At 37.4% G+C, this 16125-nt stretch overlaps 3 protein-coding genes across 25 annotated transcripts in view; 1 reads left to right on the plus strand and 2 right to left on the minus strand.

The window, feature by feature from the left end:
* Nucleotides 1-115: 115 nt before the first annotated feature.
* Nucleotides 116-7057, plus strand: LOC128892858 (leucine-rich repeat flightless-interacting protein 2). 8 transcript variants are annotated; one of them, XM_054153463.1, is made up of 11 exons: nucleotides 208-676; nucleotides 1681-2446; nucleotides 3000-3034; nucleotides 3098-3281; nucleotides 3924-4050; nucleotides 4208-4347; nucleotides 4420-4683; nucleotides 4782-4923; nucleotides 5049-5174; nucleotides 5253-5467; nucleotides 5544-7057. In XM_054153463.1, exons 4-11 carry the CDS (start codon nucleotides 3198-3200, stop codon nucleotides 5652-5654), a joined length of 1209 nt encoding a protein of 402 aa, XP_054009438.1. In that variant the 5' UTR covers nucleotides 208-676; nucleotides 1681-2446; nucleotides 3000-3034; nucleotides 3098-3197; the 3' UTR covers nucleotides 5655-7057. The 8 variants fall into 8 exon arrangements, with proteins under 8 accessions (XP_054009440.1, XP_054009438.1, XP_054009436.1 ...); XM_054153466.1 differs by having other exon boundaries at nucleotides 210-676; nucleotides 3898-4050; XM_054153461.1 differs by lacking the exon at nucleotides 3000-3034.
* LOC128892856 (targeting protein for Xklp2-A-like) lies at nucleotides 7055-10945 on the minus strand. 3 transcript variants are annotated; one of them, XM_054153459.1, is made up of 3 exons: nucleotides 9781-10945; nucleotides 8228-9708; nucleotides 7055-8126 (listed from the first exon to the last, which is right to left on the minus strand). In XM_054153459.1, the coding sequence occupies exons 2-3, from the start codon at nucleotides 9626-9628 to the stop codon at nucleotides 8076-8078; spliced, it is 1452 nt and encodes a 483-aa protein (XP_054009434.1). In that variant the 5' UTR covers nucleotides 9629-9708; nucleotides 9781-10945; the 3' UTR covers nucleotides 7055-8075. The 3 variants fall into 3 exon arrangements, with proteins under 3 accessions (XP_054009434.1, XP_054009432.1, XP_054009433.1); XM_054153457.1 differs by having other exon boundaries at nucleotides 7055-9708; XM_054153458.1 differs by having other exon boundaries at nucleotides 7055-9720.
* A 2867-nt stretch (nucleotides 10946-13812) lies between these two features.
* Nucleotides 13813-16125, minus strand: part of LOC128892853 (cAMP-specific 3',5'-cyclic phosphodiesterase) — a 179014-nt gene continuing 176701 nt past the window's right edge. For all 14 annotated transcript variants that reach the window (XM_054153451.1, XM_054153453.1, XM_054153448.1 and 11 more), the window contains 3 exons: nucleotides 15154-15253; nucleotides 14365-15017; nucleotides 13813-14269 (listed from right to left, as the gene is read on the minus strand). In XM_054153451.1, the coding sequence (XP_054009426.1) occupies nucleotides 14135-14269; nucleotides 14365-15017; nucleotides 15154-15253 (888 nt within the window). In that variant the 3' untranslated portion in view covers nucleotides 13813-14134. The remainder of the gene's footprint in view (nucleotides 14270-14364; nucleotides 15018-15153; nucleotides 15254-16125) is intronic.

Genomic DNA, 16125 nt, shown 5'->3' on the forward strand with positions numbered 1-16125 from the left:
TCGTGTAAACGTAGTTTCTTGCGTGCATTAGATTAAAGAAGCATTTTAATATTACAACAATCGATCCTCGACATAGTTCAGTCGATAATAATGTATTTGAAATGTGAAGTATATAGTCGAACGGTTGCCGGTAAGTGTGCAAGGATAAAGTGTGTTGTGCTACTAGGAACACAGATGACTCCACCAATTTCGGTGATTCGAGGCGCGGCGCAGATTGTGTGTGTGCTTTCACATTCGCATGCATCACCGTTCCAACTCCCAACTTCCAACTCCCAGCCAGGTCCCAGGATACATATATGTATATTCATTCGATCGAAAAATGTGTCTTCCGCTATATTCGAGTGCGAGCCAGCACATCGTTTTCGCGAGTTGTTGCCAATAGAAGAGAGGAAGAGCGCATTGTCTGGGCTCGCGCGTGACATTCTCGCCTTTAGGATACATTTGATGTATTCGACGTATTACATGGACCGTGGTCGACTCTAAACTCTAATCGAGCACCGGAACCGCATCGTCGTCGTGTCGTCGATTCCGATTCTCGGCCCGCTGATGGTCATCGTAGTGAACTCATCCGATTTCCATCGATTGTATTTATAGTGTCTCCCGGTTTATTTTCGCACGCGGTTCCTTTGGGGAAAAGATGCGCCTATCCGCTGGCTGACAGCAATTTCCTACATCCGTAAGTCTCATTTGATAGGAATACGGTCAGAGAAACAGTGGAAAAAAGGTTGACGATACAGTATACAGTAAGGTCTTAATTTGCATGTGTTCAGCTGTGATGTGTGGGTGTGCGAGTCTATTAAATATCTATACATGTATATGTACGCATATACAGGCTGTTCTGAAATTGACGAGCCAAATTTTGAGTTGAATATCGATTATCTCTCGCGATTAATACAAATATTTGTTCGATTCGATTAACCGTGGCTTTATAACCCTAAACGTTCAAGTATCAACAAGATATAATAATATACGAACATTTAGAGTAAAAAGATATGGCAGCTACATTGTATTATACAGTATTTTCTTTATCCCTTGAATTTTTATTCCTGATTAACGTGAATAATCGAGATTTCTGTTTTATTTTTGATCGTTTAAAAACAAAATAATTTCTTCTTGAAGAGGTTAGTCTACGAAAACTTCGTTGCTCGTTTCTCGTATCTCGTTTCGCGATAACGATACAGAAGAAAATGACATGAAGATAGCTACGGAAATAATAACAACAATACAGATTAGAAAGCTTAAAAACATTATTAAGTAGATAACATTTTAACATATTCAACCTTACTTTTTTATCCGTGGCATTTTCCCTGTATTATCGAGAATGCTAGTGACTTGTCTGTAATCATTGAAACAAACAAAACAATGAAACGAATCCAAGTCACATCTAGTAGTTTTTTAGACAGTTTACAAAGAAAAATTTGATTCGTCACGGTAATTGCCTGAAATGTCTTCGACTCGTTTCGATACATGTAGTACTTACTTCGACCGTTTTCATGTACGTTCAACATTATACGTACACTTGTCGAAAAAAGATAAAAGCGTTCGCTAACACTCTTTTGTTCATTTCTACGAGTATTATATGTATGAAAAATTTGAATAATTAATTTTAATACAGCCTGTATACGCCTTCGAATATGCAACTTTGCCACATTTTATTTCTGAATTCATGTTCCCATGCAGTGCTACCAGATGCGATATACTCTTTTCGCGCACGCGCGTTGGACATGGTGCCAGTAACGTGCCTTGACGGAGTAGAAGGGATTATCTTTCGGGCTCCTTTCAGATTGTCCTAGAAATTAATTAAAACATTTTTGTACAACAATAAAGAAGCTAAAAGAGTGAACGATGTTGAAGTAACTTAATTATCTGAGCGAACTGAGCTATCTGAAACTTTATCGTTGTATCGATGTTAACGGTATCTCGGCTGTAAAATCCTTTTGTACAGAAACTAAAAAAAATGTTGTTGGGTACAGAATGCTTTAAAGAACCTGAATATTTGAAGAACCCAATGCAACACCTTTACCAAAGCTATGAAAATTTTATTTTGACTAAAAATAAGAAGAAAAGCCTTTTCGTTTTTCTGGGTCCGGTAGTCGTTAGTGCCCGTAATACTGATTTCATACACCGCTGTTTTCTAATGCGCATGCTTGGAAAAAGCATCAAATCTGGTAACACTGTTTCATACAGATATGATATCCGTGTCGTGCATCGCGAATTCTTGTGAATGTGGTCAATTGTGGATTCACCGTTGATCGCCAAGTGATATGCAAAGTGCGAGCAAGCACGTAATTAGACCTGTACTGTAAAGGTGTTATTCTTAGCGTGAAAACATTGTAACGTTAGAACACGAAGGACCATTTTTACCTGTGCTAAATTCAGTTTACCATTCCCTAACAAGACCACTCTCGCATGTCGCCGGGTATTGTCAACCTATAACTCATAGAAAGTACGGGACTTGTTCGAATATTTATTCGGTTGTTTATTCCTATAAACGAGAATAACCCATTAATATATAGAAGATGTAAGATTATAAGGGTGTTGTAATCTACTACAATAATAGTTACAGTTCTTATCTACTAATCGAACCTGTTAACATTAAATTTAATGTATATGTCTAGGTTAGGTCTAGAAGAGATACGAGAAATAAAAGTTTTCAAGCTGTAATACTTTCAAAAAATGCCACCATTAATGCAGAGATAGGTTTAACGAATAAAAGGGTGTTAACGTAAAATTTAATAGAAAATGGAATCTTTAACGAAAAAGTTTACTTAAGCATATGCTCGGAACTGCTTATTTGAAAATTTATGTTCTTCCTTTAAAAACAGTATCGTTTTCAATAGTTATAGCGTATATACATTTACATAATATCCGCGAATAACCAGATAAAAAGTGGATAAATAACAGTTTAAAAGTAAATTTAGTTTCAAATAAGTTTCCCTGCAATGTTTTAACGTTAATGCTTTATAAACATCATTTTTTCATTTGTATGATACATCCAGTGGTGCCAACAAGTCATTCGTTATGCATATTAATGGTAATCATGCTTAAAACATGCTCGCAAACTTCTGGCTCTAGCATATGTCCCTTTGTCCTTTAGTGTGGTGGTTTGTCTTCTTGCGCGATAAAGGACGTGGATCTGTCTAGCGTGAGTTGCTGGTATCAAAGCGAAAAGTGTGTATTAAAGCACAGAATACAAAATGGAATCTGCTATAGCTGGGCGTAGACGGACTGCTACGCGACATTCAGCAGAGGATCAAGCTTTCGATCAGATTGCCAAGGAGGTATGGCCTGATTTTTTGTATAAGCAAGCCACATGGTAGAATTTGTAGCAAAAAATAGAATAAAGAAAGGAAATGATGTACTTTACGATTGATTTTATCTGTTCTGAAGTATGTTAGAAGGCATAATTATCCACGAAAAAAAAATTCTCATATATACAATCTTATTATTATAGATATCAGGTTGATTATAAAAGATTATATGAATGTATATTGTCGATCGAGTTGTAGTTTTTCAACGTGCTAAACATATATGAACAAATGTTGCTGTACATGTGCTTGACCTTGGTGCTTGTGTGTATTGTTACATTGGATAGGGAATTACATCATTCGTGATAAGTTTATCTCAAAGTAAGAATGTATAGCGAACAAAAAGAATATTTGCAGTATTAGGTATCACAATTATTAACGTTAGTAGTATTTTATTTGTTAATTACAAAAGAAACAAATGTAAGTATTTACCAATCCAAAGTGACCGAGTCTCCTAATTGCACATACATACATTACTTTCACATGAACTTTAACAAATACCATACATTAATACATTTATGAGTGTTTATATATCATGCATCAATGTGTTAATAATAAATTGAATGTGAAAATGTGTTTTTGGTAACAGGATGGATTTTCCATACATACTTTCAGGCAGAAGCTAGATTAGCTGCTAGAAGACAAGCAAGAGCAGAAGCAAGAGAGATACGGATGCGCGAATTAGAAAGACTGCAAAAAGAGGCAGAGGAGACTGCGGATAGAGTTTACGACATGTGTTCAGGTATTTGTTTGAGATATAAGAAATATCGTGATAAAAATATTTGCAACCGTCAAAGAAATGGTGCATTCTGTGTAAAAAGTAGAGATATTTTCCAAAGAAATATAAAAAGTATTATAAAATAATACCGTATAAATTATTTCTCTTTCAAATGTTTTAGCCGACGTCAATAGAACAATGAGAGTAACTCCTGATTCTGTAAGGACATCGCGTCTCCTTACAAACTCTAACAATTTTCAATCCAGTCGTAGATCTTCCGAAGATTCCTTGGAAGATGCTGGCCTAAGCAGAGACCTCAGGGTACTGTTTACAATATTATGTTTTATTATTAGTAAATGGTATTTCATAACCAAGTTCTGATTTTCTTTATAGTTAGAGTTGAAGGAATTTGAGGAGAAATTTAGAAAAGCAATGATAGCTAATGCTCAGTTAGACAATGAAAAGTCTTCTTATGCCTATCAAGTTGATTTATTGAAAGACAAGCTGGAAGAGTTGGAAGAAACAGTTGCACAACTATGCAGGGAACTTAGAGAGAAGAATCGGGACTCTGAACAGTTAAAAAGAATCAGTCAGAGATTAAAAGATGAATTAGATATATGCCATGCCCAGCTAATAGAAAGAGATACGCTTATACAAGTATGTAAAAATTAATATTTTCGCTAAGCTAATTAATAATGTAATATGTAACCAATTTGATTGTTGTTATCCTAATATTCAAATCGAAATGTTTTTAGGAGAATGGTCTAGTTATTATTGATGACGAGGAAAGCGAAAACGAAGATAATGACGTTGAAAATGGTCCACGTCCGAGACGAAGAGTACTAGTCAGTACGGAAGCAGCAGAATTATTGCAAAATGCTGGAAAAGGTTCATTAGGTATTTGTCTATGATGCACCTTTAAATAACAGAATGCAATGTTTGTGGCTTTCACGGCCTGGTTCTTCATAGTTGATGTTAAGGTTCCGAATGTAAGTCGTATCTTTTAAATTAATAAATTACAGATGTTCGGCTGAGAAAATTTGCTTCTGAAAAAAAGGAATTGCAGGATGAAATACGCCACTTACGATTGGAATTGGAGGAGACCAGAAATCGTATTAGATCCGAAAGATCACCCGGTTCAGTATTAGGTTAATATTTATGCTACCCGAACTCTTGCATTTTAATGACAAATCAAAATTGTGAGAATATCGTGTTTTCTTCCACAGGTTGTTTATCAGACAGCGAAGACGTGCAACGAGAAGCAAATAAACTCCTGGCAGATTATAAATTTAAGATTCAAAAAGCAGAACAAGATATGTCCACGTTGCAAGCCACAGTGGCTAGGCTAGAAAGTCAAGTGATACGTTACAAGTCGGCGGCAGAAGCATCCGAGAAAGCAGAAGACGAACTGAAAGTCGAAAAGAGAAAATTACAAAGAGAAGTGAGAATGCATTTCTTCGTTGTTTATTCGTTCGATTAATATATTCCTGAATCGGAAATTGTAAAATGTTTGACAGGTCAGAGAGACTCAAGGTCGCGTGGAAGAGTTGGAGACGGCAAATTCTCATCTCCAGAGGCGATTGGATAAACTGAAAAACGCGAAATCAGCTCTTCTTAAGGAGCTTTGACGAGACGACTTTTTGGGATCTGTACAATGAGTCTGCCATTTTCTTCTATTTTGCAAAAACCGTGTGCCGATGTTGCCTCCACATAAATATTACTTGACACTTTGAATATAATTTATACAGAAAATATGTGAAACATGCATAGTATCTTTACACGATTTTAAATGATTTTTATGTACAATACTACTACCTAAAAATGATATCCGAGAGGAATGGCTACTTGATACGTCATACTTGCATAACACGCAAAGTCTAAACTGCTATGAAAGGAAGTCATTGTTTTGTATTCGATACACCATCGACACTAATCGTTATTCTGCATTTTATTTCGAACAGTCTTCTTAATGCATTTCAAACGTCGAATATCTGATGATTGTGTGAGTAGTTATGGAATCGATTCGTAATTTGTACATTATTTGGAGTTAGAAAGCTGACTTGTACATCATAAATTTGCAAATTTTCTGTTTCCCAATAAGACGGATAATATTTACTATTCATGGTGTATATTTCAGCATGAAAATACATATATTAATAAGATACTTGAGGCTTTCACGGCCCGGTTCTTCATGATTGATACTAACCGAGGCTTATGGTTGTAAACTGTGTCCTTTGCATAAGCTACTTGGTTATTTCGTCAGCATTGTAGCTAGTTTCTTCGAAGGTCCAATGACGTATGACACTGACATACCAATGCATAGCTAACGCAGCCTAACGTGACCTAACCTGGACCTATATATCTATATACTAGGTTAACCATGTCAGAGTGAGGTTAGGCATACAGTAATATATGTCAGTGTCATTTAACCCTTCAACACCTTGAAGAAGCTAGTTGCAATGCTAGCGAAACTATTGTAAGTAGTATCTTTTGCAAAGAACATGACTTATATTCGGAAGTCTCAATTAGTATCAACTATGTATATCGATAAGTGTAATTTGTTTTACATCGAATAATTTATAAATACATTTCTAAAGATACGAGATATTTATAACTTCTATAAAAAAAAAAAAAAAAAAAAAAAACATGTAGTTAAAACTAGAGATCAAACGGAAACAACGTCTCTGATGCTCGTTTTCTATTATCGAAAAGACGAACAGCGGGACTTGTGGGAAACATTTTTAATTTTATAATGTATTTGTTATATTCGCGATAAATTAATATTGGAATTTATATACTGGCCGGGACAGATCTAATTTTCAAACTAAATAAAATTTGTAAATTTTTCACGACTGAATGCATCGCCAGCCTCGTCGGTGTCCAATTTTAATATACCATTTTACAACTAAATTGTCTCAAGAACTGACTTTTTATTCCTTGGACTGATGCGAATTAAAGAAAGTAGATATGTATAATAGTGTGGTCTTTGTACATTCGAAATAAATTGAACTACGTTGTTGAAGCTATATAATATTCTTAGTATATAAATTTATTATATATTTTATGTGATATAAAACTAAAGTAACCATTACAATCTTGTCAGTAGGGAACACATCTTATAAAAAGAAAAAAAGGAATAACGATAATAAAGCTAAACAAAATAAACTTGCTTACCTCATGTTTAGCCGTAAGAGCTATCGTCAGATTTTGTAACGAATCGTTAAACGCTTAGTTTATTAAATTTAATAGCAATATTTAATAACGTTGATATACTGCGGATAGATTCTTCCATCGAAGCAATCCATATCATAATCAATTAATCACAGAGGTATACAAAGGGTTTCAAAAGGTATGGTCACTTAGATTAATAAATCAGAATGTTTATATGAAATTATAAGATACTTGATTATTATATAAGCGATTTAATAAACTATCATATGAAATACTTATTATAAGTTGGACGTGTTTTTATCGGTAAATTTCATTTAGAATAATTCCTTTGAAATCTTTTCCAAATTGTGACCATACTTGCTTACTTCTGTTCAGATAGTAACAATAATATTAACAATTACTTACATACAATGTTACTGGACAGTGAAATCAGTACAGTACAATTAGGTGGAAAAAATATTTGTGGTTTGAATTAAAAAATGACAAGGGAGAATTACAGGAGAGATACATTTAATTAAAATCCAGAGATTGATTGCACTATTCTATATCAAGATTACTATATGCAATAATATATGAAAAAAATAATATCTTGTTAATACATTTGACTCTACTATACCTTAATGAAATAATGTTTGAATAATATTCTATACAAGAAAAGATTAGCGATACATTCATTAGAAATATATATTATAAAATAGATACTAAGTTGGATATGGAAATGGATGTGAAAAGTTGTATGTTTTGAAACTTGTTAACTTGTTGAATTCGCATCTTTCTCCTTGCCTCGTACATTTTCTTTCGATAACCCACGTGGTTTATACCTTGGGACAGGATTGGCATGAAATGCTCGTGTTTTTTTATTGTTTTCGTGAATCTGTTTAACGTGTTCCTCTTTCTTCTTGGCTAAATTTTTGTCTCTTTCTGCAAAACTGAATGGACACGAAGCAACGGTTCGCCTTTTCAGGTTCTGATCTTTAATCGACAATGGCGGTTTTAAAAATTTTGGCACAGGTCGTGCATGAAACTCTACCTTCATTTTATTGGTCTCTTGAATCTGTAAACTCTTCAATTTTTCCTCTTTTCTCATTTGAAATTCTTTGTTACGCACTGCAAAACTGGATGGCAAAACACTTGTCGCAGGTTTCGCATTAGTGTTGATGGAATGTTCTTTGCGCGGGTTCGGTTCCTTTTTGGTGGCAACATTTGAAGCACTAACGGAACGAACAATCGACGCTGTGTTTAGATGGCTTTGTTCTTTATTATCGAATTGACTTTGTATATTTACTTGTGAATCTGATTTGTGAGAAATCAGCTTCTTTGGTTGAGTCAATCGAAATTCTTCCGTAACCGTGATCGGTTTTTTCGTAACTTTCTTTAAAGGTGCTGGACCCTTCAAGATATTAAGCGGTACAGGTTTTGCTTTTATTTGATGTTTCTTCATTTCTTCGAGTTGCACAGCTTCGCGTTCTTCTTTACTTAAAACAGTCGTGTGTCTTGCCCTTTTTTTGCTTCTCAGTGCAGGAGAAATTGGATTGGTTAGTTTCAGTGGAGATTGTTTCAATTTCATGAAGGAACCTGGCTTTAAATCTTTATTACTGATGGTACGAAATCGTTGCGGTGTTTTATTCTGAAATTTAGATACCGCCTCTGCCATACTTATAAACTTGTTGGAAGACTTGAGTGCCTCTATAAGACTTGCCCTGCGATACTGGCACGTAAGTACTTTAGGTTGCGACTGTTTGCCTTTAAAGGGTTTACAATGTTCTCGTCGAGCTGAGATAATTTTATAAGATGCTCTTTCATCTGTACAACTAACTCTACAACTTGCAGAAGAATTAGAATCTGACTTAATCGATGGTTCAGTTTTTGTCTTTGCGGAAGCAATTTGTTCACGGTTACTCTTCTTAACATTGTTAATTATTTGTTTATTCTGCAAAGAAGATGGATCAGTGTTGTTTATTTCTGATGTGCGAATGTTTTGCCAATTTTTCTTGGATAAAGCTGTCTTTAGCCTACGAGGCAGGATCGGTGCCTTAAGCGAATTTGTTCCTCCCGTTAACCATACATTCCACGCGCAATCAATTTTACATGATTTTTCATCCAGTTTCAAGCTTTCCATAGCATTGCTCAGTCTGTTTTCATTTTTTATTTGGTCCACAGAATGTTTTGTGTTACCCAATGGTATAAAATATGCTGTATTATCGTTAGTATTTTGCACAGTGTCTAAGCTATCATCAAAATTTGTTTCTGAAATCGATTGTTTGTTTACACACTCTTCCATCCACAGAATAGGTAAATCGGTCTTTATGTTTGATTTGAAGTGTACCAATGGTTTGTGTGTTTCATGTTCTATCTCAAAATAACTATCAGAGGGTAGTTGTGGACTAGCAGTAAAATCTGTCCATTGTGGGGCGCAATAGTTGTCCATCATTAAAATGTGATTACCGAATCGATAAAATTATTAAGAGATTACAGTAAACTATTGCACACTGGATAATATCCGAACATAATCTGCAAGGAAAACTAAATATAAACACAATTAAAAATAATACTTACTTGGTACATGACCGAAATTATATGCACCTTGAAAATATATTTGTAGCACTTGAAATTTATATCATTCTCACAGTTTCTTCTTATCAACAGTTTACTTGTTCAATAATTTCTTCACAAACCGTAAGACCAACCTATTCTTTCAAAAGAGATTCTGTTTTCCTTAAATATTTACCTTTCGAAGACAGAGAAAGCTTATAATCGGTTAATGTGTACGTTGGCGAATTTGAGTTTGAAATTTTGTAAAACGTTGATTCGATTGGTGAGCAAACTGTATGCATATGTGCATACGATGAAAATAAAATGTTACTACATAACTGCAGATACACTAGAAAGTCACTAGTATTGCATCTAGTGAAATTCGTTATTCGAATTTTCACCCGAGGTTACAAAAATTAGCGGTCTACGAAATAAAAATGAAACAAATGTTATTTTAATCGAATGTATTTACTTATTTAAATGAATGTTTATATATAATGAAAACAACCAGGGGCAGGAACTGTCAGGCCCGTTTTCTTTTCATCTCTTCTCTTTCATTCTCAACATGATTCCCATAAATATTCGTCCCATTAATTTAGAAATATAAACAAGTAAAAAATTAAAGAGCAATAGCCTGAAAAATAAAAAGTAGTCTAAAATTAGTCTGCCATTGGCGACCTTGTCCGCTCTACTTAACCGACAGTGATGGCTAAATGAGTGTATCGCGACTGATTGGGACTGCCTACAACCTACATAGATGCCCATTTTCTACAATTCAATTGTTATTGTTACATCTGCTGTCGGATGATATCGATTGGTGTTGTTCCTGTTAATAGAAATTTGAAGATGTCATTTCAAGTTTGTAGTCGTTATCCCCAGCGACAGATCATTATGGGGAAGGTTTACCCATATTATATTTTAATGTAGACTAAATAAAAGTTTTGATTGAATAACAATTTCTGGTATTTATTTTAAATGATCTCTCTTGCTTAATGGATTGACAGAAAGTGTATTAAAATATTTGAAAGACAAACAAAATTAAATTATGTTTCACAAAAGACAATCAAATGAATAACATCGAGTATCATCGAGTTAACAGTTAGTTCTTTATCGACGGTCTTCATAAATCTTCTTATCGACGACGATGAGTGCGTCCACCACACCATCGTCGACCGACGCGCCATCTATCGAACAAACGCACCAAGCTCAACTGACTGTGTACGTGACGCGGGTGTGTGTGTGTGTGTGTGGATGGGATATGAAAGCCAAGGATAGCTACTGCAATTAAAGATAATTTATAAACTTTTATGAAAAAGTGGATTAACCGCAACATTTAAGGACTATTCTTGTCACGATTGTTGATTGCTATTACGTAATTAGCAATCAACTAATATGTCAAAATTTCTTCATTTTTATGAATGAATGAGTAAACGTGAAAATAAAATGGACCTGACAGTTCCGACAATAAATATGTTTTATTACACATACATCTCGTACGAGGGTTACACGATATTAATACATGTTCATTTAACTGTCCAGCAATCAAACACGTTGTATTTTTTATCTCTATTTGTCTCGCAACCATCAGCGTGATCATATTGTTATTCGTCATCGTCGTCACCAGTGTCATCGTAATTAATACAAGCACATGCATCGTGTGAATTCATCGGCATTGTCATTCATGATAAAACAATCACTGGATTAGTGATCGCCATGCTACAGCTATAAACGATATCGAAAAAGAAAATTGGTTGCCACGGAGTAAATAGAATAAAAATTTATTTGGGAGACTGGAAAAGGAAAAATCGATAAAACCTTTTGTTTGTCGTTTGATCGGTCGTTCTCAGTCAAACAGAATTTCCTTTCCCCGTTGTCCCTACATGATTATCTTTTTCTCTTTCGATTTGCATTTCGAGCAGAATTTTCGGAATTTTCAAAGAATCCCGCGGTGATCGATCGATTTTTCCCGCGAAAAAGTGTCCGTACAGCCATATCGCGTCGCTTCGATTTCTCTTCTTTGTTACGGTTACACGTTAATTATCATTAATAACCTCGTTGCTTACGGCCTAAAAAGTTCGTTTAAGTTAATCTTCATCTTAATATCTAGTCTCGTAGTCTTACGTAATACTTTTACGAACTAAGCTTGGTGGCCAGCACCAAAACAAACAAAAAATGAACATTCACTAGGTTCACTGCCTACGACACAGATACATTTTCGCTTCTTTCTCGAGTGGGTCTCGATTATTTATTACTATACGCCATTTGAGCCCATTTGCGCATCATTTCATCGTATTTTATAAATTAGTTGTATAAATCTCGCACAAGAAATTTTAACGATCCGATAGCGTCTGGTCGGCGAGGAAGTAAAGAGTTCTGTTTCTTCGGTTAGCAATACCTCTTTATTTTGTCCACCTTTGTGGCAATTTATGGGTATAAAAATTATTAAAAGAAAAAAAAGAAACACGTTTCGATCACAGAAAGACGGCTAAATGCCGCAGACATAACGATTAGGACAATTGACAGAAATTTCAGTACGATGTCAACGCTCGTTTCAAATTGAACAGAATATTTCTGAATTAACAGTTGCTTGGAAAGAAAAGAAAATTTTCTTGGACGATCGTCGCAGACCGGAAGTGGCACGCGAGTGGCCCCATTCGCCGAGAAAGAGAGCGTCGTGTTCCCGAGGAATCGACGTTCGAATTTGAGCGATTCACAGACATCCAAGCGAGAGTACTTAGTATTTTTCTGTTTTTTTTTTTATCGTTATTAATTAGTTACTTATGTATTTTTTTTGTCGTTTAAACACATCGAGCTGCAATGTCCTACCTAATTAATTTTCACTTTGTCACGGATTATGATCTCCTAAATCTACCATCGCTAGAAGCCAAAACGTGCGATGATTACTCGCGAGAAATGTGTGTTTCGTTTGTATATCATCTTGGTTTCTTCGGACGAAGAATTTCGTTTGTCTTTCTTGTTCTTTCGTAGTGATTGTGACTAACATTATTCTTTGGTTAAAAATGAACTGTCGGTGTCTCGTGTACGCGCGCGCGCGCGCGTGTGTGTGTGTGTGTGTGTGTGTGTGTGAACGTTGCTACTCGATAATCGTAATATGAAGAACCGAAAGAAAAGGCATCTACACAACGGTCCGATTCGTGACATCTGGCTTTTTATCGGACTCTGTCCACCGTTACGATTTTCTCTAGATACTAGTCAGCGAGCATGACTTAAAATCTTACGATTAGGGATAAGCTTAGACCTTCTAACGATTAGGTTGCTGTCGAGGTATTCGTCGGAGAACCAAGGATGAACGTGAAGCGCGATACTATTGTTCCTCTAAAATCTTCGGTTCGGTTCTTACCCCTGATCCCCTCCTCGAGTTCTCATCGTGGAGTCTCATTCCTCGTTCGTTCTTTGTACTCGGTGGTTGAGATGTTGGCTCTCTCCGCAGAGAAACCGACGAGTTTCGACTTGGGGTCAGCCGGGAAGCGCGGAAGATCCTCCGAATCGAATCGTTCGAAGATTGCGGCATCGACCGCTCAGCTTGTACCATGTAATTGATATGTCAATAAGGATCTCCTGTTACTGCGAAATGAGATTTCCTGTATCCTCTCGAGTCGTGTCGGGGTATCGTTCTCTTGGGTATCAGTCGTTCGTTCGCTTCTCGCACAGGTACTTGGCCAAGAGATTCGTCTCCTCCTTGGAGGTTCGTTACGCGTAATAGATTCGGGGCCGATCAAACGACAACACGGAAAAGAAAAGGGCGACAATGGTAACGACGACGATACGTTCTTTCCCATCGCGAAGCGAGACGAGCGAGGCGAAGCAAGACGAGGCGAGGCGAGGCGAAGCGAAACAAGTCAAGTCGTGGGGAGGCGGGGCGAGGCGAGGCGAGGCGAGGCGAGGCGAGACGAGGCGAGGATATCGCTTTCGACGCTCTCGATACGCTTCGAGCCAGCCGAAGTGCAGCGATTGAGGACCGTTCCTCGTCTTGAGACCCGCGTCAGCGAGGAAAAAACGATCGCCATAACGTGCGAGGTTGCTTCTCCTCGCGTCTCTCGCTTTCGATTCTACTCGTGCCTCTTTCCTTCCTTCCTTCCTTTCTTTCTTTCTTTCCTTCTATCTTTTTCTGCTCTTCTCGTTCCCGACGCATCGGAAAAAAGAGCCTCTGCGTCGTCCAGATCCAAACTAGCAGCGACTAGACGTTTCCATCGTATCCTTGCTCGCTTCGTCCCAACGGGGAACGTTTCTTCCATCGTTCCAGGGAGTGGAGCTTGGCCAAAAGTCAGTAGGTCGACGCAAAGAGACCCGGCCGGCGACAACGAACCAGCTGTCACTGACGTACGCGCCACCAGGTCTGCTGCACCTTCTCGTGGATCTTTCTGCAAATACCCGCGAGCCTCCGTCACATTCCAGCCTCGGCAGCGTTCTCATCCGTCTCACCGCCCCCTTCCTCGCTAGGCAGGGTAGTTTCACCCAGTCCACCGGTATCACCCGTCTCTGTGGCGTCGCCGCTTTCGTCACCCTCTTCCAATGTCACCTGACAAAACAATGGTCGTTCAAGTTACTATCAAGATACTACTCGACAACTACGCCAACATGTTTTTATGCGACAAATTCATCCGCGTGTCTCACCTGGAAGTGTATCCGATCAGATTGCTGTTCGTTTCCTTGATGTTGATCGTCGGACGGCGGTGACGGAGGGATCATCGACAAATAGGAGCTGCGGTTATCTTCGAGAGTGTCTAGAATTTCTTGTGCGTCGGGATGCACCAGGTCCGCCCAGGTCTCCCACAAAGGATGAACGATGTAATCGATGAATCCGACCTGCGACTTCTCGATCGTCGCGTTGTGCCGATCACACATCGGACTGATGTCCATGTTCAGTTCTCGTTCGCGGTCTCCTTGGAGGAAGAACTCCTCCATCAGCAGGCTGACCCACCGCCGGTAAAGGGGTAACGGTTTAGTAGGGTTGGACAGGTCGGCACAATGCACCAGGTTCTCCAGAACTTGAATACGGTCCGTGTAATTGTCCAGGAGGAGAACACCGGAACCGGCCACTTTCTTCGTCTCCACCATGGTCTTCAAGTCCGCCAGTAAAGACATGTGCTTGGACATGTCCGTCGACAGAACCATGTCGATGACCATCTTGCGAAGAGTGCGACGTTGTTTCGTCGTTATGCTCACATATATGTCGCACCCCTCGTTCTGGAGGAGCTTGAACGCTACCGCCAAGTGGTGATTCTCCAAAACGGATTCGTCGTTGTACATCAGCGCGAGCTCGGAACCTGAACAGATAAATATGCTCGAATAAAATTACTTGCACCTTTCCGAAATTTTACTATCAAACATCCGTTACTACCGTCCGAGATAACCAACAGACTCTTAACGTTCTTTATGGAAGAACGTTTATCGAATACTCACTCGAATTGATGAGGAACTGATTGGTGAGTCCTGGATGATCCACGTCGTGAATGGTGGCCGCGAACAGAGCTGCCGTAATTTCCAGTGGCGTAAACACGGACTGCACAAACAAACATTACTATTACAGTTAGCCATACCAGATTTCACATTGCTATCGAATACAGAAAACTGCAATTCAATGGATATTGGAAACGGAAACTAGAGAAGAGAGTAGAGTAGACTACCCCTTAAACGGGTAGTCCGGGTGTCTACGCTGACAAGAGAACATATTCAATTGACACAAGCCAATTTTCATAAAATTTATATGGTAGGTAGTTCTAAACAAATTATTTGACACGTACTTTTTTTTATCGGCAGTCGTCCATATCGAACAAGTGAAAACAGCCCCCAAAGTTGCCGGCGATACCATGTTTTTTTTTTAAATATCTTGAAAACTACAGGAGCTACTTTAACAATAGCTAAATAATTTATTGGTTTTTCCATTGATGGTAATAGTAGTAGTAGTAGTAGTAGTAGTAGTAGTAGTATAGTAGTATAGTAGTATAGTAGTACATAAAACGATAGTAGTAACTTTCAAGGATCATTCTTATCACGATTTTTATAATTATTAAGCAACCACCAAAGATTTCAGTGAGAATTTCCGCTTCACTCGATTGTTCGTTACATTCTATAAATGAATTATTCACTTTTACGACTCGTCAACGATAGTATAGATATAGATCGTTGCAACATTCAAGACAAATTTCTGTTACGATCTCGATTTTTATTAAAGGATCATCGAGGATTTCACTTTTAACTACACGTTAATTCGTTAGAAATATTCACTTTATTCTATTGTTTATTAATTTTTTGCACATAGATAATGTACCTTGGTACTTGTGGAAGATCGTATAGATCATTAGCAACATTCAAGGACCGTTTTCGAATAGGATTTTCATTGAATCGAAATAGTTGTGAACAATTTTTGGAAAC

The sequence above is a fragment of the Hylaeus anthracinus genome, unplaced genomic scaffold (genome assembly GCF_026225885.1).
Source record: "Hylaeus anthracinus isolate JK02 unplaced genomic scaffold, UHH_iyHylAnth1.0_haploid 2, whole genome shotgun sequence".
Classification (NCBI taxonomy): Eukaryota; Metazoa; Arthropoda; class Insecta; order Hymenoptera; family Colletidae; genus Hylaeus; species Hylaeus anthracinus.

Excerpts from the sequence above, each read along its gene's own strand:
- LOC128892858 (XM_054153465.1), top strand. The coding sequence starts at position 3,198 with ATGGAATCTGCTATAGCTGGGCGTAGACGGACTGCTACGCGACATTCA. Across the intron at positions 3,282-3,923 it reads TCGATCAGATTGCCAAGGAG|GCAGAAGCTAGATTAGCTGC; the intron begins GTATGGCCTGAT and ends ACATACTTTCAG. Across the intron at positions 4,051-4,207 it reads AGTTTACGACATGTGTTCAG|CCGACGTCAATAGAACAATG; the intron begins GTATTTGTTTGA and ends CAAATGTTTTAG.
- LOC128892856 (XM_054153457.1), bottom strand. The coding sequence starts at position 9,628 with ATGATGGACAACTATTGCGCCCCACAATGGACAGATTTTACTGCTAGT.